Source organism: Meleagris gallopavo, chromosome Z, assembly GCF_000146605.3.
Source record: "Meleagris gallopavo isolate NT-WF06-2002-E0010 breed Aviagen turkey brand Nicholas breeding stock chromosome Z, Turkey_5.1, whole genome shotgun sequence".
NCBI lineage: Eukaryota > Metazoa > Chordata > Aves > Galliformes > Phasianidae > Meleagris > Meleagris gallopavo.
In genome coordinates, this window is record NC_015041.2 from 14,510,965 (window position 1) to 14,538,335 (window position 27,371).

General features: G+C 38.4%; 1 protein-coding gene across 1 annotated transcript; it reads left to right on the forward strand.

Moving 5' to 3' along the window:
• Positions 1-179: 179 nt before the first annotated feature.
• ITGA2 (integrin subunit alpha 2) lies at positions 180-22,560 on the forward strand. The gene is given in 16 exon segments (XM_010725404.2): positions 180-1,617; positions 2,710-2,861; positions 4,225-4,335; positions 4,840-4,922; positions 5,749-5,813; positions 5,816-5,889; positions 7,475-7,567; positions 8,605-8,681; positions 8,774-8,857; positions 11,543-11,645; positions 12,493-12,603; positions 13,090-13,194; positions 13,472-13,585; positions 15,855-15,944; positions 18,769-18,885; positions 19,593-22,560. Coding segments are annotated over 16 exon segments (1,728 nt in total). The 5' UTR covers positions 180-1,358; the 3' UTR covers positions 19,683-22,560.
• The last annotated feature ends 4,811 nt before the right edge of the window (positions 22,561-27,371 follow it).

Here is a 27,371-nt window from a genome sequence, read left to right on the forward strand (position 1 = left end):
GGGGAATGGTTTTAAACTGAGACAAGGGGAGGCTTAGGTTAGATATTAGGAGGAAGTTTTTCACTCAGAGGGTGATGACGCACTGGAACAGGTTGCCCAAGGAGGTTGTGGATGCCCCATCCCTGGAGGCATTCAAGGTCAGGCTGGATATGGCTCTGGGCAGCCTGGTCTGCTGGTAATAATTGTGGTCCTTTTCAACCCAAGTCATTCTATGATTCTTCTAAGTACTTACAATCAAACTACCAAAAGCCAAGTCAGCCTGACGGCGGAACCAAGATGCAGAGGGGGAAGTCGGATGGTGAGGACTGTGACAGACAGGGTGGGGGGAAGAAACACTCCCATGTGGGCATATGGTCTGGAAGGAAAGAGTAGCAGAGGAGAGTGGGACATGCCCAGCAACTTTGGTGCTTCAACAGCTACAAGGTAGTTCTGGTACTGAGAGAGACAAAGCTACTTCCTACAGAACCTGCAGAGCCATTGTGAGCTGATAGGCTTGTATGAAGGAAGAGTGATTCTGCTGGGTATGAACTGAAAGCAGTGCCATTGAATTGGCATCTACTTCTGACCAGAAACCCATATTTTCTAGCATGTAGCCTTTACTGACACAATCTGAGTACTTGTACAAAATAAAGAAGGAAGTCTTCAAGAACCCAAACCTTGTGCCTCCATAAATACTGGGTATTTTCCATTGCTTCTGTGGGGAGCGAAGTTAAAATGTAGCTTGCTGTCCAATTTGTCACCCTTCCTCTTGCCTGAGGGCCCCCATTGTAACAAGAAAAACATCACTGAATTGCTATTGATTTCATAATAAAGCAAGAGTTTACAAAATGAATGGTCAGTTTGGACCCTTGACCTACAAGAGAACTCCTGCTGGTGCTGACGGAGATTGCGTTAAAGAAAATTATGCTCCTTGGAGTACCAGCATTTATTTCTATGTGATTAATGAAAATGCTCGTTTTTCTTTCACTCTGGAATTTGGCCTGATTAATGAGTTTCATTTTTGATTGAAGTGTTTGTTTTTACAAGTGGGGTTACTTTGAAACTGTTCTAATTACGTGGAAGATGTTTTTCTGAAAAACAAAGGCATAATTAAAAAAAGAATTACCCTTCTTTACCTTCCCAGAGGAACTCCATGACTTCCCAAAAGGAGCAGAAGAGGTTTCGTGTTCAGAAAACAGGGCAAGGGCTTCATTCTCTGTTCTCATAAGGGACTGATTAGGGCATTAGGACAAAGACACTGATTAGCCGTTAATTTGATATGATACATTACTTATTTAATTATATTTCTCAAACCTGCTGTATTAACAGACTCATTTATATGCAAATAAAAATAATTTTGCCAGTGCCATAAATACTCAATGTTTCCATTGAGAACCCCAAAGATTTATGTTACATTTACAAACAGTAGCAGAGAATGGTGTCTCAGTTACCCAGTGCTGTTGAAAATCGCATATAACCCTTTAAAAATGTTTTACAGGTCACAGAGCATTGCAAATGTGTCCATAATTGCCTCGTTTATACCTGAGAAAATCAGTCTGCTGAACAAGAACACTGAAATAACTGTCAAAATATGTTTTCAGGCTACATTTAGACCTGCTAAGAGAGATAATCAAGTGGGTAAGAGTATTTCAATGGCTTGTTTTATATTAATTTCTTCAGAAATCCATTATTCAAATGTGTAGTGGAAATTTTAAAGAAATAATGCATTAGATGTCAAGAAAGGTGAAATCACTATCAAATTTAAGTGCTTAAGGAAGTGTTTTTAAAATCTACTGTCATCACTGGCTCCATAATTTTGTAAAAGTGAGGAATTAACAATATAAAGAAAATTGGTATGACAAAACCCAGAAAATGTTGATACTGAGAAGCTTTTCATTTTACTTTATGTTTTAAGTCTTTGCTTACCAGTTCTGTTGTTTTCCTTTAGCTGATGTCACTCACATATGGCAACACACTTTAGTAAGGGTGAATGGGTATCTCTGGAGGATGCTTGTTTGGGGACAGAGCCTTTGCGAGCTGCTGTTTCAATAGCAGACTTCAGACTCTTCTCTCTTCAGCACAAAAATAATTTCCATAAGATCAGTGCAGAAGTCCATGGAGAGAACCTTTTCTTTTCAGAGAACAGGAGAGTGCAGAATATTTCTGAGATCAACAGTCATCTCTCATGAAGCCATTTAGTCCAACACCAGTTGGACTGCTTCAGTCCTACACACAGTGCCTTTTGGAACTTGTGATTGTTAGCTATAAAATAAAAGTGAACTTTCAAGGTGTATTAGTCATCCTATGAAGAGAAGAAGACAGAAATTATGATGTGATTGAAGAGAAGATGCAGATTTTTTATAGTCGTCTCAGAATTCGGGGATATGATTGCAGTGTCCCTTTATCTGCTATAATCCTGGCCCTGCTAACTGGCTTCCTGCCTGAGATACAGGCTCAGCCATCTGAAGTGGAGACTGGATGGTTTGCCATTTAATGTGCTCTCTGTGGATGAGAACTTATTTCAGGATTTAAAACTGTTTGACTGCTTTGGAAAACAAAAGAGAAAATTTTATCATTTTGAGAATGTTCTGTGATTAGTATGAAAAAAGTATAATATTTATTGTGGTTTGGAAAGTCTGGTCATTCTGCAGTGTTGAGCATAGTAATGAGATCGCAGGCAGTACGGCTCAGCAAAAAAAAAAAAAAAAAGTACTGTTATTTTTCTTGTAGCTATAAAGTGCAATGCAACACTGGATGCAGATCTCCAGTCCTCCCGAGTGACTTCTAGAGGACTTTTCAAAGAAAGTAATGAAAGGTATATGCAGAGGGATGTTGTGGTGACTCATTCCATGAATTGTGTTCAGGACATCTTCAATGTACAGGTAAGTGCAATTGTAAGGGGCCTTGTAACAAAAATGATCAGAACAAGATCTTGATAAATTTTATGTCTGTAAGATGAATTCCATCACAGAATTGTAGGGTCTAGAAAGGCCTCTGGAGATCATAGAGTCAAACTTCCCTGCCAAAGCAGTTTCTCTACATTGCATTCATGTAGGAAAGCTTTCAGGTCGGTTTCGAATTCCTCCAGAGAGAGAGACTCCACAAACTCATTGGGCAGCTTGTCCCAGTGTTCTGTCACCCTCACAGTGAAGAGTTTTTCCCTCATGTTTGCATTGAAGTTCGTATGTTCCAGCTTGTGTACATTGCCTCATGCAGGATTTAAGTTTCTTAAATTCAGCAATGAACTTACTCCAATGAAAAACATGGAGTAAGATGCCAGTTCCAAAGAAAATAATAACAGCTGTCTTATTCATCACAGCTTTTTAAGGCAGAAGAGGCCATTCTTAACTATGTATTTTAGTTCTGGAAAAAAAATAGTCCATAGTTTCAATAGATATCAGTTACCATTTAGTTTCAATCAATTTTAGATTCTTGACCAGTAACAATACATACAAATGTCTTATTTCAAATTAATGCTTGAGGTGAACTTTTCTACTTCATGCATGTTAACCCTAAGTATACACAAGTTGTATTTGGGATAAAGTGTCCATCTTTCTCTAGAATCAAGGCCAAACACTGCCCTAAGACCTGCAGTAAGCCCCCTGCATTGTGCCAAGTCTGATATTAGAAAGTCTGAGAATTTTGAGTCTGCTTTGCTTTGCAGTACTTAAAACCAGCAGGCTTAGAGCTGAATAGTAAATAGGAATGTTTTCACATCCCTCCTTCTGATTCTTCCTTCTTTTATTTATTGTATACCCAAATTCAGTGAGGGAAAATATTTTTGACTTGTTGATCATATTTATTGTCATCGTGGAGCCATGAGCTAGAAAAGTATCCACTCAGAACAAAGAAACTAAAGAGATACAAGGCATATAGTGTTTTATTGCTGCCTAAGCAGACTGGAATAGGAATTTGATTCCTGCAGCAGTTTGAGAAGGAAAGTCACCTGCTGTTGGCTTTTGATGGTTAGCTTCTGCAGATGCAAAGTCTACACTTTTGTATGTGATGAGTAGAGTCTTTTGGAATACTTGGAAAAGGAGTTTTATCACAGACATGGGAATAAAAGCTGTTTAGCAAGAGGATACCACGCTAGGCAATCTCTCAAAAGTATTTTGGTAAATAAATGGAGTTTTACATTGTTACTTCATGTTTAGAGAAGTAATTTACTATGCATTATAAATTTACAACAGAATTACCATTTTAATGTTATTTGTTGTGCTGAGAGCTATCATCTGTGTTTTGCAGGAACCTTCTGATGCAGTCAATTCCCTTAATGTGCGCATTGACATTTTCCTAGCAAATCCAGGCACCAGCCCTGTACTTGATACATCTTCTCCTGCATCTGTGGCCTACAGTGTAAGTACACAACCTCAATGTTGGACAATGCATTGCTATATACTTTTGCATAACATGACCTACAGAATCACTGAGGAGTTTGTCCCAGGAGCTACAGGTAAAAATTCGTATTCAATTAAGTCACTGGACTGAAAGCAGGCACCTGCACATATTCTTCCTGTTGCTTTATACCCTGATTCATGTGAATTTCTGTTGCATTGCAGCATGATGTAATCTAAGTCAATTTAGCCTACAATAAAGGAGTAACTGGGAAATGTGGATTCCTTCAGATTACATCAGATTTGCTGTAGGATAGCAACATCCTGCCTGCACTGTTCTTACGGATCAGCTGATGTGTAGTAACATGCTTCTCAGCGTTAGCTTTTCCGTGTGTCAGAATTCTTAAGGTTCTTTGAAGGGATGTTCTTTTTCTATAAGATGTTTAAGACTCTATTGTCCCTAGATAATTTTAAAGTAAAACACTGTCATTCAGGATTTATTTATTTGTTTGTTTGTTTTTCGTAGATTCCTTTTATTAAAGACTGTGGTGAAGATGAGCTTTGTATCTGTGATCTTGTTCTGAACGTACAGCAGAAGGGAGATGACGGGTAAGACCTCAACAAGTGGGATTGGTGGGGACATTTTCCTAGTGGATTTCATGGATTGGCTTATCTTCAGACTCTGAATGAATTTCTATATAAGAATACCATTCCAGTGCAAAATCTATTTAGAAATAGCAGGGGGAAAAAATAGAAAAGAATAGCATTTCTGTCTAAATAACTAGCCAAGGAAAAAGGGGTGTGATATGAACAGAGATACAGAAGCAGGATTTTTATCAGTGTAGGCAAAACTAATTTTTTGATACCATATGAGTGAGTAAACACTGAAAACTCAGAAGAGCAATGTCTGACTGTGTCAGAAGTGCTCTAGGAGAGCAGCTGCAGCAGGAGTTTCAGACTCTTCTGTGAGGAACAGAGAGGTTCCTGCATGAGGCTGTGCCGCTGGGGAAAGGAGATCAGTGTATAAGCACGTACTCTAAATCCATATGCAGACACACACGTACATTTACAGTATGCAGACAGACAGAACTGCCTCCTCCTGAAGCTGCCGTCTGACTCAGCTGCCCATTCTCCGCTTACCTTTCCCAGCATGGTGGAAACTGTGAAAGTTCACCAAAGTGACTTTGACTGTACATGATCAGAGTTCTGCACTTAACAATGACATTAATTCCAATTGGTTCTGAAAAACATCATCACAGAGTTTCTCATGTCACAGAGTTTAGACAGCAGAAGATTTATATGAATAGAAAATAGGAAATGTCTTGCTGTGCTTGTTATTCTTTCTTGGCTAGAGGCAACACAGTACGATACAGTTTCATGATCCACAGCTGTTCCATTACCTCTATTTACAACATTGAACTTCATTTTCCAACAGCAAACAGCAGTTCATTGTCAGCAGCAAAAGCAAAAGACTAACATTCAACATGAAATTGAAAAATAAAAAGAAAACGCATATAACACCAGAATCCAGGCTACATTTTCAGACAACTTGTTTTTTGCTTCTTCCTCCTTACCGGTATGTGGTACCCAACTTCACTGTTTCTGTTACTGCTGCCGATTTTCCAGCTACTCCAAAAAAAATGTGTTTTTCTGTCTATTAGTGTCTGTCCCAAGAAAAGAGAATGTGTGTGCAAATCTTTCTCTCAGTTTATTTTCTTGGCTACCAGAATTATTCCCTTCAGCATATCAGTTTTATATAGGTCAAGGAGAAACACTGCCAACTCAGCACAGAAGTTGGCAACCTGTTGAGTTTGACCTCACATCAGTATTTCAAGTCATCTTTTCCTCACTTTAGGCTTTGGCTGTCACATCTCGTGCCTGACTTCACAAAACATGCCTGAGTGCAGTTGCTGGGAATTCATATTTGATAAAGCACGCAGCACAGATGCAACTTTAAAGCAAAGACTTTGGATCTAGAAGTGGTTTCACTGCCAACACCACGTATTCCAGCTATAGACAGTTAATCAGACTGAAATGATTGCTATACCAGAAGCTCTCCTAACAGATTTGGTCTTAGAAGGGAAAATAAGGGAATTTACAGACTATTTTAGGGAATACAGTAGATCTTTAAACTGAACTGTTTCTCTGAAACAATTCATGTAGGATGAAATCCAGACTTCAGTTGTTGGCCTTATGCACTAGGCTGCTACTGGGGAGATGCGTGATAATACAAGAGGTGAAGTCCAGAGCAATAATGAAGGGATAGGAGCATTCGTCACTGTCCTAGAGCCACATTTTCTGGAACAATGAATTGGCAGGACTCAATACTGTGCTGAGTGTGCCCCTCTACCTCCCCATCCTGTTGCACAGCAAAATTACTCACTCCATTCATACCAAAGGACCACACTGGAGCTAGGCTTTTCTTCCACATTAAAAGCTCATTTGTTTAGAAGTATTCCAGGCTGCAAGTGAAGTTTTTTCCCCCAAAAAACATGCCTTTTCTAAAGCTGAAATATTATAAGCTATTTGTTCAAAGCTTATATTCTTTTCAGACTATAAATCATGAATGGTAAGTATCTGGTAGGGATGTGTTTTACAAAAAGCAGTACTTTTTATTGTTTTCAGCATGATGATAACTGGCTATAGTCTATGAATTTGTCTTTCCTTTGATGTGAAATGCTGACATGCTAAATTTTCCAAAGAGTAATAAATAAACTCTTAAGCATTGTAGACTTTCCTACAAAAAAACCATGATAAGATTTCTCTTCCACACTCCAATTTCTATGGTGAGAGTATTTAACCGTCTCTCAGGCCATGCAAATATTACTGTAGAAGTTTCTAAAAACCGCAGTAAGTGTTAATGAAGTAGGAGGCCTATCCACCATGGTCTTTTTTCCTTCTTTCAAGCCCAGCATGAAGCTTCTGTAAGATCATTAGAGTCCAGAGAAATTACATAGGATCAGTCCTTATTCCACCATTCTCCTGCCACTCTTCTAGCCCTACTTATAATTCCCATCCATCTCATCTCTAGGCATTATTGCTATAACACCTACTGGTACTGCTTCTTACGGTAACACAGCTTATGTGGAAGAGGCAGGCTGAGAATTTCCTGTCTTTTATCAGAAACTGCTATTAAGATGACTTTTCTGTTTCCTCTGCAGAGCGATGGGACTGAAGTCTCATGTCAGACAGGAACATCTCAAACTACAGTCATCTGCCAGATAAGCTATCCTGTTTTCCGAACAGGACAACAGGTACAGCTAGCACAATTAAATAACCTCAACTGACATACCAAAGCATTTTTGTTGTTTTTGTTTTCCCCTAATTCTGCATACACTGTTGTTGAAGATTTTAGGGCTGGCAATAGGTAACTTCCCCTTGGATTTCAGAGGCACTGAGAGAAGCAACTCAGAGCTTAGACTGTGATGACCAGTGTTCTAGATTAAAGGAAAAAAATGCTCTAAAGCACACTTCTCTCTGGCCCTACAACCCAAATGCTTCTGTAGCTTTGTAACCCTAAGAGGCTGGGGAGAAGACAAGAGATGAGCAGCCAGGTGCCACACGCAGCCTCCTGGGGGCTCTGTGCAGTGCATCAAACCCTCACTACTGAGCAAACCTGGGCAGCTGCTCCAGCTCAGTTCTGCAAGGAAGTGGTGCTGAGGAGAGATGGAGGAGAGGAGAGCCTGGGATAGATCATGTATCCTTTTTCTCATTTATGCCATAAATCTCAGGATATCCCTGGTTTTATGGAACTTAATCTCTTATTCCTCTGAGGCAGAACAGAAATAGGCTTCCAGCTTTTAGCACAGTCAGTTGGAGGAATAAGAGCCTTTCCAGAAGTAATATAAACATGACATTCTGCAAAGCCAAAGAAGTCCCATTAGATATATAACAGGTTTTTTTTAATTGTTAATTGCATTGGCCAAAGCAGACCTGTTGGAATGACTAGAAGAAAAGAGAAACTGAAAAGGCTATGTGAGTGCTGGTGTTTAAATATGTAAAAACATGTAACCGGAGCAATCTAAAGACCCGTTGTGCAGCCTGAAGCAAGTTACACATCTTTTAAAAATATAGATAGCTAATGTTTACATAACAGAGTTGACTTGTGCATGAAAGAAAAGAAAATGCAGTTCTGAAGGATTAGGAGATTATTGAAATATTACACAGAAACAGGAGAAATCAGTTACAGAGGGTGATATTTGTACATATGAATAATTATGTTGCGACCTTTAAGTTCTCTTGGTGTTGTATCGTCGATTCATTTACTTTGTGTTCCTTGTTTCTTCCATAGGTGTCTTTTGATATTAGTTTTGATTTTAACCTTAAGAATCTTCAGAATATGGCAGTTCTAAGTTTTCATGCACTGAGGTAAAGTGTTTTATAAAGCAAATTATGTATTAGTAGGACATTTATACAAAATAATATAAAAACACCTGATCAAAATGTATTTTGATGAACAGCGAAAGTAAAGAAGAGCAAGAACTGGACAACCAGATCAGCTTGTCAATTCCTTTGCGGTATGATGCAGAAATTCACTTCACAAGGTATGCTGAATAACGGAAGGAGTCACTGTCATTTTTTCAATGGCTTAAAATATAGAAGCAGTTCTTGAAAGACCACTGAAAGTATACTGAAACTTTGTTCTGTTCTTATGGAAGTCACAAGAAATTCTCTTGGCTTTTCTTTCCACTCCCACCCTACCTACTGTGGCAGCAAAAGCAGCACGTCCTGCTCTACACATGCCCAGGGTTAGGATCATGAGCCTGTCCCTCCACTTGGGAGGCAACTGAGATTGGTATGTGTCAGATGCAGTATCCTGATAAATGCAGACTGTGAGTAAAGCCAGTTAGCCAAGGGGAGAGAGAGATAGACAAAAGTCCCCATAAGAGTGATCTTGACTTCAGGCCTTTGAAACCTCTTTTTTCAGCCCCGGGAACATTCAGTGATTTGGAATGCACTGAAAGAGTAGTCTGATAATGTTGCAAACAAGAATAATTCCAGTTAAAGTTTAACTGAAATTAAAAACGAAATGAAAATACACTAGTTTGACTCTCAGTTTAAGATATGCTATTTTACTTTCCATCAAAGAAAGGTTATCTTTCCCAGCTGCTGAATTTTCAGATAAAATTTGTGGAGCTATACTTGATGCACATAGTCACGAACTAATGGTGGAAAAAAATGCTTTAGCATCCCAAAGCATTCTAAAATCAATAAACATAAAATGGTAGAAAAGAAATGGCAGTTATTCAAACAATGACAGAAGTATGCAAATAAAAAAGTTGTTTAAAAATTCACAGCAATGATGAATTTAGGAAATGAATATTCCAAAGCCACTGTGACACATAACACAAGAGATTCATGCTATGACCTGACCTTGAATCTGGATCATAGCACAGAAGCTTATTTTAATAAATGCATTGCAATTGCAGTTTCATTGTTCTAAGGCCCTGGGTTCACCACACTTGAGTCCACCAGGTCTAGGGTCTGACAGAATCTTTCCAATTTTTGTAGTTGCTGAAAAGCATGCATTTAGACCAGCGATGCAAGTTCTTTCAACTCCCTGGGAAAGTCAGAGGAGACGTCAGTAGAAGAAGAGTGTTTGTTATTCAAGTTGGCAGGAGCACAAAGACTACAGAAGGATTTGAGTAGGTGGCTATCACACCAAATTAAGGACTAACTCAGTAGAAATTTCAAATGGTGCAAAGTTGATTCAGCAAATTTATTTTATCTGAGAAATGATTACAGACAAACAAAAAACAAACAACCCACAAAAACAAGCACAGAGTTTATAGTAAAGTTGCTCAAGGAAAAATAGGATTTCAAATTCACCTGCACCCCCATCAGAAAATGTAATTACCTATGCAAGTCAAGGCATGAAGGAATCTGTACAGTCAGAGAAGTTTTTTAGTTATTCTTGGAGATGAAACAGCTTAAAAGAACTGAAGGAAGTACACATTAAGGCAATGTATAACTTTAAATGCTTCTCTTGGATTTAGTAACTCTTAGCAAATATCAATATGGAAATAGTTTCCTCTTCTGACAGGTAATTTTTAGCAAGTAACAAACTTTTTAAATAAGAACTGAGGAAAAAAAGTCATCTCGCTGAAGGGCATCTATTCTAGCAAAAAATATTCTGAGTTTTCAGAGGTGGGAATCAATCTTACCAGTGACAACTGCAAGGACAGGAAGTTGATACTTTCAAACTAGAAGAATTGGAGATTTGAGCAATAAGAAAGAGCTCCACATGGATTGTCCTGCGAGTTACTGTCAGGAGGCCCTGCAGGGAAAGGCCTCATGGGAAGAAGCATGGAGGATCACAGAGGATCCCTGGCACAGTTGGAAGAGCACCTCATCAGGAAGTGCCTCTTTGAGGCTGTACATGTTAATTTGGCATTGTATGCACAGATGTTACCCAGATAAATGGATAGAGCTGCACTTCTAAACAGAAGGGATTTGTAGTTTGTGCTACAAAGATCAGCTGGAAGGAGTCTTGATGGCTTCTTCTTCTTGCTAACTCACTTCCCAGATTCTACTGCTTGAGTAACCCCTCTCTAGGATGAAGACTATAAAATTCTGAGATGTTTCAGCAGAAGGGTTGCTCCCAAGCAGCACGCGGAAGCAATTACTTACACAGGGATGCTTTTTTTTGTCTTTGAGCGTAGTCCCACCTGGTTGAACCCCTGAAACATCCACAGGCCCTCCCACCATGTTCTTCCATCAGACACTCATCATTTCATGATATGTTGGACTGCAGCCACTTTCATGTTCTTGTGGGAATTCTGAATGAAAAAAGAAGTGTCCCAGGGTACTGTAAGAATGTGTAAGAATGTGTCAGCACACGTGCAGGGTGCTGTGTGTGTACACCCAGTCAGTGAGGAAATAAACCCACGTGGAACAGAGCACATTAGGGCCAAAAGTAGCATTTGTTCTTTGGAGAGGAGCCTGCAGTACAGTGCCAAATGCACTGTAGGGTGCAGGAGGCTGAGCAGAGCCCACATCTGATGCTGCACTGCTGGCTCCACATGCTTTCTTGGCTTTGGGCTTCAGTATAGCTCTTCTTTTCCTAAACAAATTTGTAAAATTCAAAGACCCGTACAAGTGACTGATTTTTCTTCTCATTATACTTTTGACCCATATCACAAACTTAAAACAAACCAAAGCAGATTCAGTTGCATATGTTTTCAAAGTAGCTGCCAACTGTAATGTATTGTTTTGTGGTTGTTACCTAGGCTTGCCAACATCAACTTCTATGAAGTATACTCTGGTCATAACATTCCTTCCACTGTGAATAATTTTGAAGATATTGGCCCCACATTCAACTTCTCAGTGAAGGTTAGTAAATGTTTCTATTTCTGGTTTGTGAAACCACTTTACCTCCTCTTATAACTGGGACCTAAAACACAGTTCAAAAAACAGTTCTGTTTCACTGTCTGATTTTGATGCTTTTGGATCAGTCAAATAGGAAAAAAAATGGCAAATAGCTGGAGGATAAATGCTTACAGTCAATGCTTATGAGTTTAAGAATGAAATTTGCACTTAATGCATGAGTAGGCTGGGGAGGGATTGGTCCTGCATTGTTTATGTATTTGGAAGACGGTTAATGCTTAACTTCAGTCCAATTTACACTATTTGTTCACCGAGCTTATTTGTCTTCTATTCACTTGACGAAGGAAAATAAGGCTTTGCAGGCTTGGACTTTGAAATTTAAGTTTGGCGAGGGTTAAGTACTCAAACCAGATGCAAGGACTAGCCAGATCACAACATTTATTACATGCCTTAAAGAAACCCTAGATCCACATATGCAACGTGGAAGAAACTTAAATTATGTTCCATTTACATTCCTGTAACTGCTGTTATAAAGGCTTATTGGCTGTGGTAAAGTATTTGTTTTTCAAAAAATATCTCACCCAGTTAATAAGAGCTTTGCTAAGGAAACAGACTGGTACCCAAAGCTATGTTGTATATACGGTAGTCTGAAGGTGTACAGCATAGTACACTTTCCATTAGGGCATACTGTCATTATTTACCCTATTAAATGTATCAACATAAAAGTACTGATGCAAAAGGAATCCCGTTCTATCTTAATTATCCCTGTTTTGGTTTTCTTTTGATATACCAAATAATTTATGTGTATATAAGTATCGCTACCTGAATTAATTATGAGTTATTTGTTTTGCAGGTAACAACAGGAAGTATTCCAGTGAAGATGGCATCTGTGAAAATCCATCTTCCCGAATTAACCAGCAAAGACAACCCATTGATGTACATAACTGCAGTTGATACAGATCAGGTGAAGAACTGAGCCATATAAGCTGCCACGTTTTGAGAGTTAGCCAGCACTATGTACATCAGCCTTCATAGTGTGGCTGTGATTTCTTTTTGTCTCTTAGTCACAAATGGGAAAGTGTGTGGGAGGACCACAACATCAGCAGTACACTAAGGGTAGTCCTTGGCAGATCCAGCTGTGCAGTGCACAGCTGAGTTTTCATATCACCCAGGAACTCTTCAACTAGGTTCTTCTCCAAGCTCCTCAGAGGAATATAGTAAAAATGGAATTTTTTGATCAGCACAAAACTTTCAGCATGATCTAGGAGGAAAAAAAATTACCAGAAGAGCAGACTAAAAAATGTATTATCTATTGGTTTCTAAATTATCCAGTATTATATAATTCACAACCTATAATTTCACAGCAACCATGCCATCAGGAATATATGATATTATGACTGTAAACTTCAGAGCATACCAACCAATTCTAATTCTGCTGTTCATTTCCTAGGCCAGAGGTGTTACTTGTCAAGTTCAGATAAATCCACTGCAGATAGGAAAAAGACCTTACTCTGCATCTTTCAAGAAAGAAAACCTCAGAGCTGTGAAAGAGCTGGTGAGTAAGAGCCAGGACATGGGTGCAGGGCTGACATTTTCTGCTGCACCTGTGGGGATCGCTGTGATGGCCATGGCATTCCTCGCCTGCTGTGCAGAAGTGATGTTCTCACACTGCATCTGCCTTCGAGAGAAGCACTGTGTGTTCTTCACAGTGTGCACACACTTAATGTGTGGGCACAGGACAGTAAAACTTTCACCTAAATGTTAAAGGACCATTACTTGAAGTGTAATTTGTAATGCATGCTGTTGTCTCTCCTTGCTGTTTTCCCTGAAAGAACTGTAAGAATGCAAAGTGCAGTACCATCACATGCAAACTGGAAGACCTCGTGCTGAAGGGAGAGTATTTTGTGAACGTGTCCACCCGAATCTGGAACAGTACCTTTGCTGTTGTGAGTACCACTGGTGTATTCATGATGAGACCCAAGTATTTTCTAGTTCCTGATGCTTTACAAAGTTCATTAAAGAGAACTTTCCAGTCTAAAAATGTTATGTTATTGTGTTTGCCTGCATTGAAAACTTGAACTAAGAAGTAAAATAAGAAGTAAGGCTAGATAATGGAGCTGGGAACCTTCATTCCAGCAAATAATCTAGGAAAATGCAGCAATAATGTAGATCTTCACAGCTGTACAAAACATTTTCTGCATCTGTTAAATTAATTTAAGGGGAATTATAGCTCCACAAAATTCAGCATAAGAGAGCAAAGTAAAGTGTAGTCATAGCCTAGAAAATAATATTGCTTCTAGTTTTTGAACATCATAGGCTACATAGTGATCATTTCAAGTCACACCAAAATAGGAAAAGCCTATTAACTCTGCCAGTTAGTTTGTTAGAGAAAGCGTGGAAAACTTTTAATTGACTTTCTGTTTTTATTAGAGCTGGCATCAAGGAAACTGTCCTTGCTTAAAGAACTAGAGGATGCTTAAAAATACCCATCAATAATACCTTGACTTTCCCATTTTAAATCATCATGTGTCCTCCAGGACATTAATCATCTTGAATTACCAGACTTTTGAAAAGAGACCATGTTGGCTTCTCAGCTAGGCACCCAACCAGGCTGTCTTAGAGACCCAGGTTTGCACAGAGCATCAAGAACATGACGCAGTCTCATTACCCTGTCTAGCAAGTCTGATGCAGGTACTGACATTTAACAGCAGGGTTGCTGTCAGCTTCACCATTCAGCTATTAAAAGGAAAAGGTCAGGCTGATAATGTAACATACTTATGCAAGTATGTGAAGAAAAGCATCTGCCCATGTTTAAAGATGGTGTTTTTCAAATTGGCTGGGTCAAGAGCATTTGTTAATGGTGACAGATGTGCAGAAGGTGGAGACCAGGATAAAAGGTTGTTACTTGTACAAGACAGTGCTTAGAAACAAATTGTTTACCACTCAGAGATGAGAAGGGAAGATGGAAAATGACAGTTTTCTTCTCATCTCCCATTTTGTTGTTCTCTATTTAACTGTGAATGTTCAGTGCCAATACTCCTACAAACAGCCAAAAATGCAAGTCATCAGACTTGTCCAGGATGAGGACTGAAGATTTCCTGGTATGTTACTTGCTAAACAAAGCAAAGAAAGATGTGTTTAGGAATTGGGAAGGTGTTTTGAAACATGCTTGGGCAGATTTCCAGTTTCCTGATTTGCAGGACAGCCTGCCATGGTGCAGGCATGTTGTATGCTGCAGACAGTCCATTCAGTGCACACTGATGGCTGTGGGATCACAGTAGCTCACACTACCAGCGTCAAACCTACCATACCTGAACCTGCAGTGGCAGTAGGGTTTTCAGAACCAGAGAAATGGCTCAGGAGGCAAAAGGACAAAGCGCTCACTGCATCTGAGATGATTGGCAAGTAGTCTTATAAACCAGAAGCTGCCTTCAGTGACACTGCAGGATTTGGGACCAGCATGCTAGCAGGACATGGGAGGAGGCATGGGAATAAGAGCAGCACTGAGCTGGATACTTTTGCAGAGGAAGTGGTATCTGGCACATGGTCCCTTTTCAAATGGGAACTGGCCTGGATTTTTGTCTTCTTTGTTTAAGCTGAGGACATGATGTCAGAATTTAAGCAGTGGAGAGGAACAGACAGTGGTAGGAAAAAATAAAGGGGGAAAAAGAGAGAAGAATTGGGTAGAGGTCATGAGGAAAAAAGGGAGAGAACATCCAGTTTCCATTTCTTTCAAAAGCCAGAGAGATTTCTCCCTTTTTCGCTGTTATATTTTTCTCATCTCTTCCCAGCTATCAGCAGCGATAGCCTTGAAATAACTAAAACAATCTAATTATTACTTAGTAATTATTAGTTATTTATTACTTTAAAGTATAATTACTTTAGTAATTATTATTACTAAAACTAAAAACAATCTTATTATTCTATTTCATTTGATCTGTTAAAGAAGATAAAAGGGGGAGAGTTCTGCAGTTTTACTGCTAATAAATTAAAACAGAAAAATTAAGAAATTGTCAGGACTACATAATTGCTTTCATAGATGCACTATCTTGAGAGAAATAAAAATAAAGATCACTTTAATTTTCTCAATACTGTGATTTTCTTATGGTTCTGAAAAACTTATGAAGATTTAAAAACAAGTCTTCAGGATATCTGTATTCTAAGTAAGTTGTCCTGTAACAGAGCTTTACAATTTTTGTTAATCTTCTCTTTCAGTCCACTTTCCAGACATTGCAACTCTTTGCTGAGGCAGAAATCAATGTGCACAATACTGATTTATTTATAATTGGAGAAAATACCCTAACTGTAAGTGATGAATAATTATTATTATTTTTTATTATCTTTCTTACTTAAACTGATGATATTACAGTGATATTTAGAAGTACATAGCAAATTTCAGCCTCTTGTGATATATAAATATGTTGAACTAATATATCCTTTTGGCTACATACAAACTTCCATAAGTTACAAAAACATTTTAATTTCATCTGACTACTACCTAAACCAGAGATAAAATCTTCAGATTTTAAAAAGATTGTAGAAGTATCAGCAAAATGCAGTTAAAGACTTAAGAATTTCATTCAGCTTCCTCTGCATGAAGAGATCAAACTGAACTTCTTTCTCAAATAGAAATAATTGTTGTAGATAAATAAGCTCTGGGAAACGTTTTAGCAAATCTGGTTTTTAGTCTTACTTCCGTAACTGTACTAGGTTTGAAGTTTGCAGACAGATCTTTGAAGACCAAAGTGTAAGCTGTTAAGGATGTCAAACATCTGCTAGAATATGTAGTATAATCCATTCATAGGCAATGGAATATTCAGTTAAGTATGTACCAAAACAGTAACTGATTGACCTATCTCAAAGTGATGATGAGACCACATTTCAGTACTATTTTTGTCATTATTTTCTCATGGATAATTCAGTTTTTGCAAAGAACCTCTAAATAGATCCCTTTGTAACCAAGGAAGCCTCAAATCCCTGAAGGAGGGAAAAATATATATAGGTCTGTAAATAATGCCATGATTTTGCAGAAAAATTACTTGCATTTGAAGTCTGCTGAGTGTCTCTGCTTGGTGACATAGTATTTCTGCCAAAAGATGAAACCCATTAACATACAATCCAAACATTCCACTTAATTGTACAGGCTTTTTAGCTAGTTCATAGATTACATTTGACTGTGTATTCTTGTACAGCTGGAACATGATAATACCAAATTTGCATTTCCAGCATCACTGTCAGTGATTTCAGAATTTACCTATTTCAGTGACTCTTGTTTAAGTCAGTTGACACACAAAGGGTAGTTTTTTTAGCCAACCACTGAAATATCTGCAACTGAGACTTTTACTGCTCTGAGAGAGTGGATGAACAGACCATGAAAGTTATCTACATTATGTTCTGGTGAAGTTTAGTCCCATCCTTAATAGTTTCTTGCCCTGTGAGAAGACTTGGCAAATGTGCCAGCTGGTAAAGGGCAGTGGACAATATACTCTTCTAGGGAAAACAGTTCTCTTTGCCACCTCAGTGTTGGAGCCAGCATCCAGAACTGGACACATAGCATGGCAGGCCAGAAATGATGGCCACTCTCTGTCCCTTCACTCTTTTTTTGGAATGGGACCATGCAGTGGCAATCTGAGTTTGTTTCTGACTTATACTGTTATTTTAGAAAAACAGCAAGAGTGGTAGGATTCATCCAACTTAGTGTCTATATTAGAAATCCATACAACAGTTAGCACTTCTATTAACTCTTAGCAGTAGAAAGAATAGGTATATTTGAGATGCAGTTAATTGCATTTTAAAGGTGATTGCTAAAAATAGATAAGGTGAATTATGCCCTAAAATAAGGCCTATCTTTTTCCATTGGAAGCCAATGGCTATCCTGTAGGTATAGCAATAGATGAGGTGAATTCTAACCAGACTGCATGTAGAAATGAGATTGGCTTTTTAAAATTACGATGAGTTGGATTGCCATATAGTTAAATTAATTAATATTACCTTTTGATGTTATGTGGAGAAACTGCTTGATACTTTTGCGTAAAAGCTTTCAGAGTCCTTCCACATTGGGAAGTACTGCCAGCTGGAGGACAGAATGTTAACCTGCTATAATCATCATTACAGCTACTCTGTTGGAGAATACATAAAGCCAGCCTGCCTCAGTGAAATGAATACATAAAGCCACACCTAACACAACAGTAGAGCTTTCCAGCAGAAATGACTTAAATCACTGAGATGTCAGCTCAGTGCAAGTTTCCCAGAAAGCTTAAGATTAAATTACACCAGACAAATGCACTGAGCAAGCAACCCTGAGAAAGTAAACTGACATGACTTCTTTTATCATGTTTCAGGAAGGAAAAAAAAATCTTCATGCTGAACGTCATTCCAAAGATTTGACAGTTCATAAATATTACAGCAGTATCTCCGTGTGCCACTACATTATGTGAAACTAGATAGATGGTCATATGCAATCCAACTAGATAGGGTATCACCTGAAAATGAACTTCCAGACATTGTATGCTGTCCTGTGAGCTCTCTGGTATTTCTTGGGAAGCATAGATGTCCTAGAGGCTTCTGTTTGACCCCTATGTCTTACTGCAAATTCTTGAAGCTAACTCAGGAGAACACAGATTAACACCAGAAGATCTAACAATTAATATTGTTTCTTATGGCTGCCCACTGCAGAGAATGGAGTCTGAAGACTCGGTTGGAAGTAGTCCTTCTCTAGCTGATGCAGCTGAAGTCTGTTTTGAGTAGATGGGGTTGTAAGCACAGCTATTCCTAGCCTGAATGTCAGTATCTCTGGTTTACCTAGTAGCAGGGTATCCATCTCTGGGAGATAACTCTGTGAAAGTACCCTTGTTACCAAAAAGACAGAAAGCTGACATGAAGAGATTGTTTCTATGCCTGTTGTATGTGGCCAAGAATGACGAGGGTTCCTAATCTTTGATGTCCAGTGCTACTGTAGTGCAAGCAGGTGCCGGTGGACCCCAGTGAAAAGATTGCTGTTGTCTGGTATGTTCCAGTCACTGATCTTGGCATACGTGCACTACAGCTATCCTTAATAAGTACTTGGTTTACAAATCCTGCTTTACATGCTGTTAAAATGTTAACCCCTACCACATCTCTCTGCTTTCAGATTCCAGTTACAATAATAAAGCCAGATGAGAAAGCTGAGATACCAATTGGTGTTGTGATTGGCAGTATCTTGGCTGGACTCCTCTTGCTGTTAGTACTGGTTGCTGTTTTATGGAAAGTAAGTAGGTGTTTATATTCTTAAAAAGAAAGCAGAAAGGGATAAGTACATGTGGGCTGTTTTCTTTGGAACCTCTCTTCATTAGTGCTGAACAAAACTGCATACGCAGTTTAGTAATAAGAATAATACTGCATTGGCTTTCCACTCTTGATGGGAGCTTTTAAAATCAAAATTCTAAAGTGAATCACCATAGATACGGGCAATGTGAAAATGATAAATGTGCTGCCAGTGCCTTAAAATGAGAGCAGCATTTTTTGTCCCTCCCTGTCTACCTCCACGGCTCACCAACCATATTTCCAGTGAGCAAATCTGGGGAATAGAAGCAAGGAGAGAATATATGCTGAACAGGCAAAAAGAACAGAGAAGGGTGACAGCAAAAAGTGGTTTACAAAGGATACCTTGGTATTGTTCATGCCAGAGCATGGGAGTTCTTGGGGGACCCTGGCACACTAAGACAGCTTAGATATCCATATATCTTGACAGGGAGACTGGCTGCTCAGCACTACTCTTTGGCATTTGTTGCCCTAGGCAGGAAATTAAGGCCCAGCTTCTTTCACTCTACAGTTAGGAATCATCTACAAATCAAACACTCTTAGTGTGTGCATGCACATATCATGCATTTCTTCCATCATAGTATTTAGCTTAACTTAGAAAAATAAGTATTGATGACTGATTGTAATGTGGTGTTATTTCCATACTCCTCACAGTTTGGCTTCTTCAAGAGACAGTATGAAAAAATGACACAGGATATAGAAGATATTGATGAAATTACAGAACTCACGAAATACAAAGACTGAAGATGTATTATGTGGATAAAGAGAGGAGATCTGAGCCACCCATAGAAATTGTGATCCAATCAGTTCTTCAGCTGGAGTGCCTTAAAGCTTAATAACATTTAAACATTTTTAATTAAAGTGTTGGGTTTTTTAATAGATGAAAATATTTTACAGATTCTGCTCTATTATAAGAGTAACTGCAGGACAGTTTGTTGGTTTTGCTTTTTCAAAAGTGATTTATAGTGCCTTTTCTTGTATATTTTTGCCTTTCAAACAAACTTAGCCCTTAGAACTGGCAGGTCCGGAGTTTACAGTAACGTATTGTGCCAGCAACACTTCTCCTGATCCACTGCAGAGTGAAACAGAACAACTTATTTCAGATTATTGTGGAACAGCATCAGTTCGTAATTCAGTTGACAAGTACCATATGTGTAAAGGACACTTTCTATTACACTGATGATGAATGTGTGGTGAATACTGCTTCCAGACTGGGAGAAAAAAATTCATTTTTTCATTGACTAGCTCCATCCTTATTGTTTTACACAAATTTATACAAGCAAACCTTTGTCTTAACTAATCTATGAAATGAGAACTATGTAAGAAGACATCTATCTGTGTGCTACAGGGCAACTGGATGGGCATACTGTTCCAAAAGGTCACCATTTCCTCGCACTAAGGTCACAAATTACTGAAGTATACTGTTTTTGGAAAAAACTGCCAAATGATACATGTAACTGCCTTCTGAATGCTGTCTCTGAAAAGAAAATAAGAATTTCGTAATCACTTACACCATGTTCTCTGCCATGTTATGACTGGCTTTCAAATTTCATCTGGAGAAGAACTACCAATACTGTTACGCTGGGCTTTATGTGCACAGGCCACCTGACATCAGTTTAGCTTTTGGCATAAATAGAGAACAGAGTCAAAATCTTGCCCTTAATTCTGTACTGGAAGATTTTGCAATAGTAAGAGCATGAGGTGAGCAAAAGGGGATATGACTGAGGTCGTATGCACATGTTAGGACAGAAAACAGAGATCTTGTAGGTCTTTTCCAACCTTGGTGATTCTATGATAAATTACACACTGCACTTGCTTTTTTAAGCATCTCAGTGGTCTCCAGGAGACCAAAGTTCAGTGTGAGCTACATACCTGTCATTTTTTTATTTGGTTGTCTTCATGTCTTGAAGAAGTTAGCTTGTATTTTACATAATAAAGTACTGTAAAGCTCTGCAAGAACTCTGAGCACAGTTGGGTCTTTGTGTAAGCTACACACTCAAATTTATCACGTGCTGCCCAGTTTTAATGATAGATCAGTCAGAAGGCCCTGTAAGACTGGTAACAGTCAGGGGATTTGGCCTTCTGTCTGCCTTTCACTTTCATAGCTGGTGGTTACTTAAGTGCAGTTGTGACAGAAGATGCATGTGTTGTCTTTATGGATAATGCCACATAACTAAGATTGTTTCTGACTTGATGCGATTTACTTGAAGAGTAAAACATGTAAATGTGCCTAACTGACACAAAACCTGAAGTTATGTTTTCTTTCCCCAAAAACTAGTTTGTAAATACAGTTAGGCACTTTTAGAATTATTTTCTATGGGATGTTTAAAAAATTACATTTGAGCATGTTTGGAAATTTTATTCAGTCTGTTTTTTTAAATCACTAAAGATTAATCAGTCATGAGCCAATTATTTCTTTGGCAAATAACAGCTTCATTTGCATTGACAGCTGGATTGTTCTCAATATGATTGTATGTGTTTTTGATTTATTTTGTATCTATTGAAGGTTACACTTTTGTTCAGGTTTTTTTTAACATTTTGAAAAACAATCTGGACTCTGATCTTGACTGTCAGACAAGATTGTTGCCATGAGCTGAGTTTGTGACCAAAATAATTATTTTAAATTTTTTTCAAAAGGCAATTATTCAAACCTAAAGAATGTGGTCCTGACTTATAGTTATGAACCCTGCAAGCAAATGGTCTAAAAGTAAAGATAAAAATTTGTCTGTCTCAATCACTGTATAAAGTTGTAAGGAAGAAAACAAAATCCTACACCTACATGTGTGAGGGTCATATAATCAAGGCCATAGGAGGAGTTTCACAACAAAGCAGACTGTAGCATCTGTCATTTCTCATGCTGCCATACAAGAAATGATGTACGCAGTGAGCCAGACTCCCTTCTTCAACCACAGGTGTGAAATACAGGTCAATATCTGACACCCAACATCTTGGTTATTTAATAGTTCATAGATAGGACAGCAATGATTCAGTTCACCAGTCTACACTGGGTTTTATTTTGTCCCAGACAACAGGAGTCCTCTCAATCCTGGGAATAATACTTCCCCTGAAATAAAGGTAAGGCATAGCAATGTGCAAGGTTTTCTATCCTAGCCACTTCAAGTTACTAGTTTTATTTTTCTTCTATGATTAATACTTACACGGCTAGTTCAGTTTTTGTTATGGGTGACTTCACTGCACTTTTAAGTTAAGTTGGCACAGCCACAAATAATGCTGGAAATATTATGTATATTTTGTATTATGGATTTTTAGTTTATTTTTTTAAAAAAAAAATAGCATGTTGCAAATGAAATAATACTCAAAATGTTGGACTTCAGCATGTGCTTCTGTTTGTGCTTGCAGCAGAGAAATCAGGAACTCTTTCAACAATCTCAAGGTATATCTGATCATAGTCTTGAACCTAGCTGCTGACTTCTGGAAGTACTAGAATCAAGTCTAAACTCAGAGTTTCACATGAGACTACATTTAGATGGAAAAGAGAGTATAAGCAAACAGACTTCTGAAAACTAGTATGTAAGCTCTCTGGGAGCAGGGACTGTACCTCTGTGAAGCCTACCTGAAGGTCTAATAGCATTATTATAATAAAAACAAGAATACTGCTGAACAGAGACTCAGTTATTTTTATACAGCACCCTTAAGAGAAGAAATGCTACTGAAAAAGCACTGCATAAAATGGGTCAAATATGTCATTATTCCAGTAGCACACAGCAAAAAACCCTAAGGTGATGACTCTGTGAAGTATACAAAGAAGCTGCACCAGGGCCAGGACTTCCTATATGCATATGATTATTTTCTGTGGCATCTGAAATTACACCATATTCTGCCAGCCCCATGCTTTGTGTCTATATACTTTACGGCTACAAATCTTAGAATTTCCATAAAACAGAATCAAATGTTTCTAATCTTAAGGCACAAGATTCTGTCATTCACCCTGCCTTGGTGTTTAGGAGAATTGCAAACCAGCTTCCTTATCTACTAACTTGCATGTATTATCTCTTATATACAAAAGTAGAGTGCAACAAAACCTTGCACATTAAAGAAATGGTACAAATATGAAATCGATAGTTAACTACCTCAACTTATTGTTGCCTTTAAAGATAATAAAGCATACATAATTCACACAACCTCAGAAAAGCCAAGTCCTATCTGTTCAATCAACGTCTGTGCCTTATGATTCATTTTTCATAGGCAATCACAGGCCTTGATGTGTTAGTCGTTTTAAAAATGATTTACCTCTTTCCCTCAAAGTAGCAGAAATCAAACTTTTAAAATAGAATCACTATTGAAATATAAAAGGATGCTAATTTTTATAACATGATTCATATTATCTGGACGAAGAAAATCACAGTCCTAAGATACTAAAAGAAACACTTCTCACTTATAGTCACCCACCTATTTTTAACTCTTTCTTCATGCACCACATGCAACACTTAAGGGAAAAGCCCAAAACTGAGTTTTCAGAGCTTAGGGCAGTTACTTTCATTATACTCCATCAATACTTAGTTTTAGTAGTACTTGAAGGGAGCTTATAAACAGGAAGAAAACTGACTTTTTACGTGGATAGTGATAGGACAAAGGGAAATAGCTTAAAAGAGGGGAGATTTAGATCAGACATTAGGCAGAAATTATGTCCTCAGAGCACAGTGAGGCACTAGCACAGGCTACACAGAAAAGTTAAGTCTCAGGAAGTGTTCAGGGCCCGAAGTTGGATGGCCCTGGGCAACCTGATCAGGTGGGTGGGAACCCCACCCATGGCAGGGGGGTCGAATTAGAGGGTTCTTTAAGGACCCTTGCAACCTAAGCCCTCTTATGACTCTATGATTAGATAGTCTGTGAAGCAGAAATTCCCTGAAAGCTACAGGCAAAGTGAGCTGAAAGAAAAGCCAGTTTACTTTAAACTTGAGTAACTTAAAGGCCTCATTACTGAATACAACATGGTAGTTTCATGAATTACAGAGGTGAGCACCTGTATTTTGCAGCCCAGCACAGCACGGCTGTGCTCCCAGGCGGCTGCCCGCACACACATCTGTCCCTCTGCTGCCATCTCCTGGGTAGGTGTCTCGTCCATCAGTTGCATTTTCACATTGTGCTTTCACAATGTCCGCCTGAGCTTCTCTTGTGAACAGAACAAAATGAAAGGTTTTGATGCAGGAAACTTAAACAAAGGGAACAGTCTATTTAAATACTACCAGTCAAATCCAAGACATTTCAGAACGACAAATTCTCATTCTGAAGACACGTTCTTCACCCCCAGCATGACCCTTTGTCATGCAGGTCACTACACAAGTCACAGATTTACCCTCTGGTTTACAATGTCTGCTTCCAGGAACATCCATCTCTCCCCACAGACCCATCTCTGTAGCTTACTGTGACACAGCTGGAAGAGCACCAATGATTAGGTAGGTTTACCTTCACTTACAGCCAAATAAGAGAAAAAGCTGCACTCATTCCAGACAACAAGGTCTGCATTTATACTGCTCTGTTGTTCAGCTCACAGTCATCAGAACACTAGGTAGTTTTCAACCAGCAGTCTAGTTCTGTGAAACCAGGACATGTACAGCCACATCTTTCCCTGACATGCAGTTAAGCAGCTGAAGTTCATCCCCAGGCCTGGAAATTTGGAAGCAGTTCTGGGTTGCTCTAGACATAGCCTCAGGCAGCTATGTTAGAGAAGAGTAATTTGCCAACTTAAAATAATTTCTTCCTAGCAGAGAGTGTAGCACAACAGAAGGAGCCTGAACAAAGAGCTCAGGTTACGTATTTATATTTCAGTGACATACATTTTACCTCTATGCACATCATCGCTCCTAGGGGCTTTTCCATTTTGCTTTAAGATGCCAGCAGAACCCAAAGTTACATAATACTGATGCATCATTGTTCCAGAACAAAGCAGTACTTGCCTCATGCACAGCCAGGGACACAAAATGACATTTCATTGTTTTGACCATGGCAGCATACACACATTGTAGCACTCAGCTATGACTCAGTACAACATCTCTTCCATTCATTGTTCCTGGTCACTGCAGGGAAGTACACCACTATTCTTTCTCTTCTTTTCTGCACCCTACTTCCAGCTGCATTGCTGAAGGAGAAGGTGCACTTAAGGTCACTCTGGACAAATCCTCAGAGACTGCAGCACCAGAGAAGTACTAAGGCAACAGAGTGATTACAGAGGAATTGCCCTCAATCATTGGATTTGATGATCTTGAATGTTTTTTCCAACCTAGATCATCCCAGGGTTCTGAATCTGTAGAGCTCCAAGTACAATTTAACTCTTCTATGTATCAGTCTTCCTGCATCAAAGCACAGCTTGAGCATGTAAGAATTGTACAGGCTTTACTTCTTTCATAAACCTTACATCACAAGGCAAGCTAGCCATTTGCTTGAAATTAATCAGTTGCATGGTAACGACAAACAAATTAATGTGCAAAAACACAAAAATACTGGAAACTGTTTGTGTCTTTGATTGTTTTTTATTGGTTTTTGGGTTTTTGTTTTGTTTTTTTAGGTTTTTAGGTTTTTTTTTAAGAACAAAAATAATTACTTGTCTGAAGAAGTGATCTGATTGATTCCATACAATTCTCAGCAAAAATGACACTCAAATTAACAGAGGGCTTCTCTCCAACATCCATGCAACCTTCAACTTGTTCAGCTCTGCCTAGATAATAGAGCCCACATGGTTTGAAGACTGTGAATACACATGCATACAAGGAGCAGCTGCTGTCCTGCAGAGGAAGAATTCACTTCCACCGAGGAAAAGTGCAGCAGTAAGCTTTAAAGCTTTACCCAGTTTAACCACTCCTTTACCTGAAGTTGTGTGCTCTTCTGGGGTTTATGTAACCCAGTACAGTAACATCACTAAGCATTAAAAATGACTGACATCCCTGGGAAAAACGATCACTGCCTATTTTTTCAGTTTCATTTTGTGCTGCTAGCAGCTGTGAAGGTTTTTATTGCAGACACAATGAAACAGATTTATACAGCTGAGGCTTAAGTACTGTGTTATGAAATGATATATCAGCTTCAGCAAATGATTTTACTTAACTGCATTCCCCTTTTCTTAGAATACCTATCTTCTCAACATCGATAACAATTAGATAAATCTGCCATTTGTCATTAGTAAAAATGTCATACACAATGCCACCTTGAACTTTTAGCATCTACCATACTTTGTGGTACAGAATAATATAAAGAAAGCTATCCTAATCAGAGAAGCAGCCTACTGTCTACAGTGGAAGAACAGGCATACTATGTCTGTCCTTTTCTCTTAGGTAAAACATAAGAGAAAAAACTATTAAAAACATAAATGTGAATTTAAAGGCATACATAAGCTATGAATTCCTTGCAATGTTGTACATATGCAATAGATTTAACTTTTCTTTGAACAACTAATCCATTCTGATGACTTTGCATCCTAACCTGTCTAAGGTCAAACTACTAGATCTAATTAAACTTATTCTTAAGGATTTTTTTTTTCCTGTAGCATCACAAAATTACACATCCAAAAAAACTCCTTCAAAAATCAATCATGTCTAGACATCATTAGATAAGTACAAGTTTATGTGCTACTGTTAATGCAAGTTTGCTGCTGGCAGAGATTAGTATCCAATTGTCCTGTTGCGACCTCCTATGAAAACAGCAAAGACTACAAACACAGAAGCACTAAAGCAGTATATATCACAGAGGACTAAATGTCTTGCAACCATGAATTTTAGGAAAGATAGTTTTTAAAACTGACTCCGTGTTAAAAACTATACAGAGACGATTTCAAAGGATTTAAGAACACTTAACACTTTAAGAAAATCCTAACTAATGCTCATTAATTTCATACAGTCCTAATTAAATTATTCATATTGAAATACCTATTACAACTGCTTAAAATCACATAGATTCTATGTAAGAACAACTCAAAACTAAAACAGAATGCTCATTAGAAGCAGTAACATTTTATTTATAAAAGAGTACAGTTATTTTTCTGAATTTGTCCAAAAGCATTCCTTGTTTTCCTTCCAAGAATACTCGTCCTCATAAATCTCCTGTGAATACAAAGAAAGAATGAGAAATATTGTGGGAGTCCACTACATACAATCACAGTTGTTTGGCCTGCACAAGCCAGGCCAAACAATTCAACAGCCATTTTGCTATTATTTGCTGACCACATCAGGACTACATTGCACTTAGCTGGCAAACAGAAAAGAGGGGACCATCTTTAGAAAACACTGATTTACATGTGGGCAGATGCTGAACCTGGAGCTGAACCTATTACATTTAGAAGGCTTCATCTATACGGAAGTCACTTAAGGAAAGAGATCTAGAAGAAAGGATGCAGAAGCTGTATAGTACATAGCACTTGTGTCCTAAACACTACCATCATTTTTAGGAATGAGAGTATTTAAGTGTTCAGAAAACGTGTTA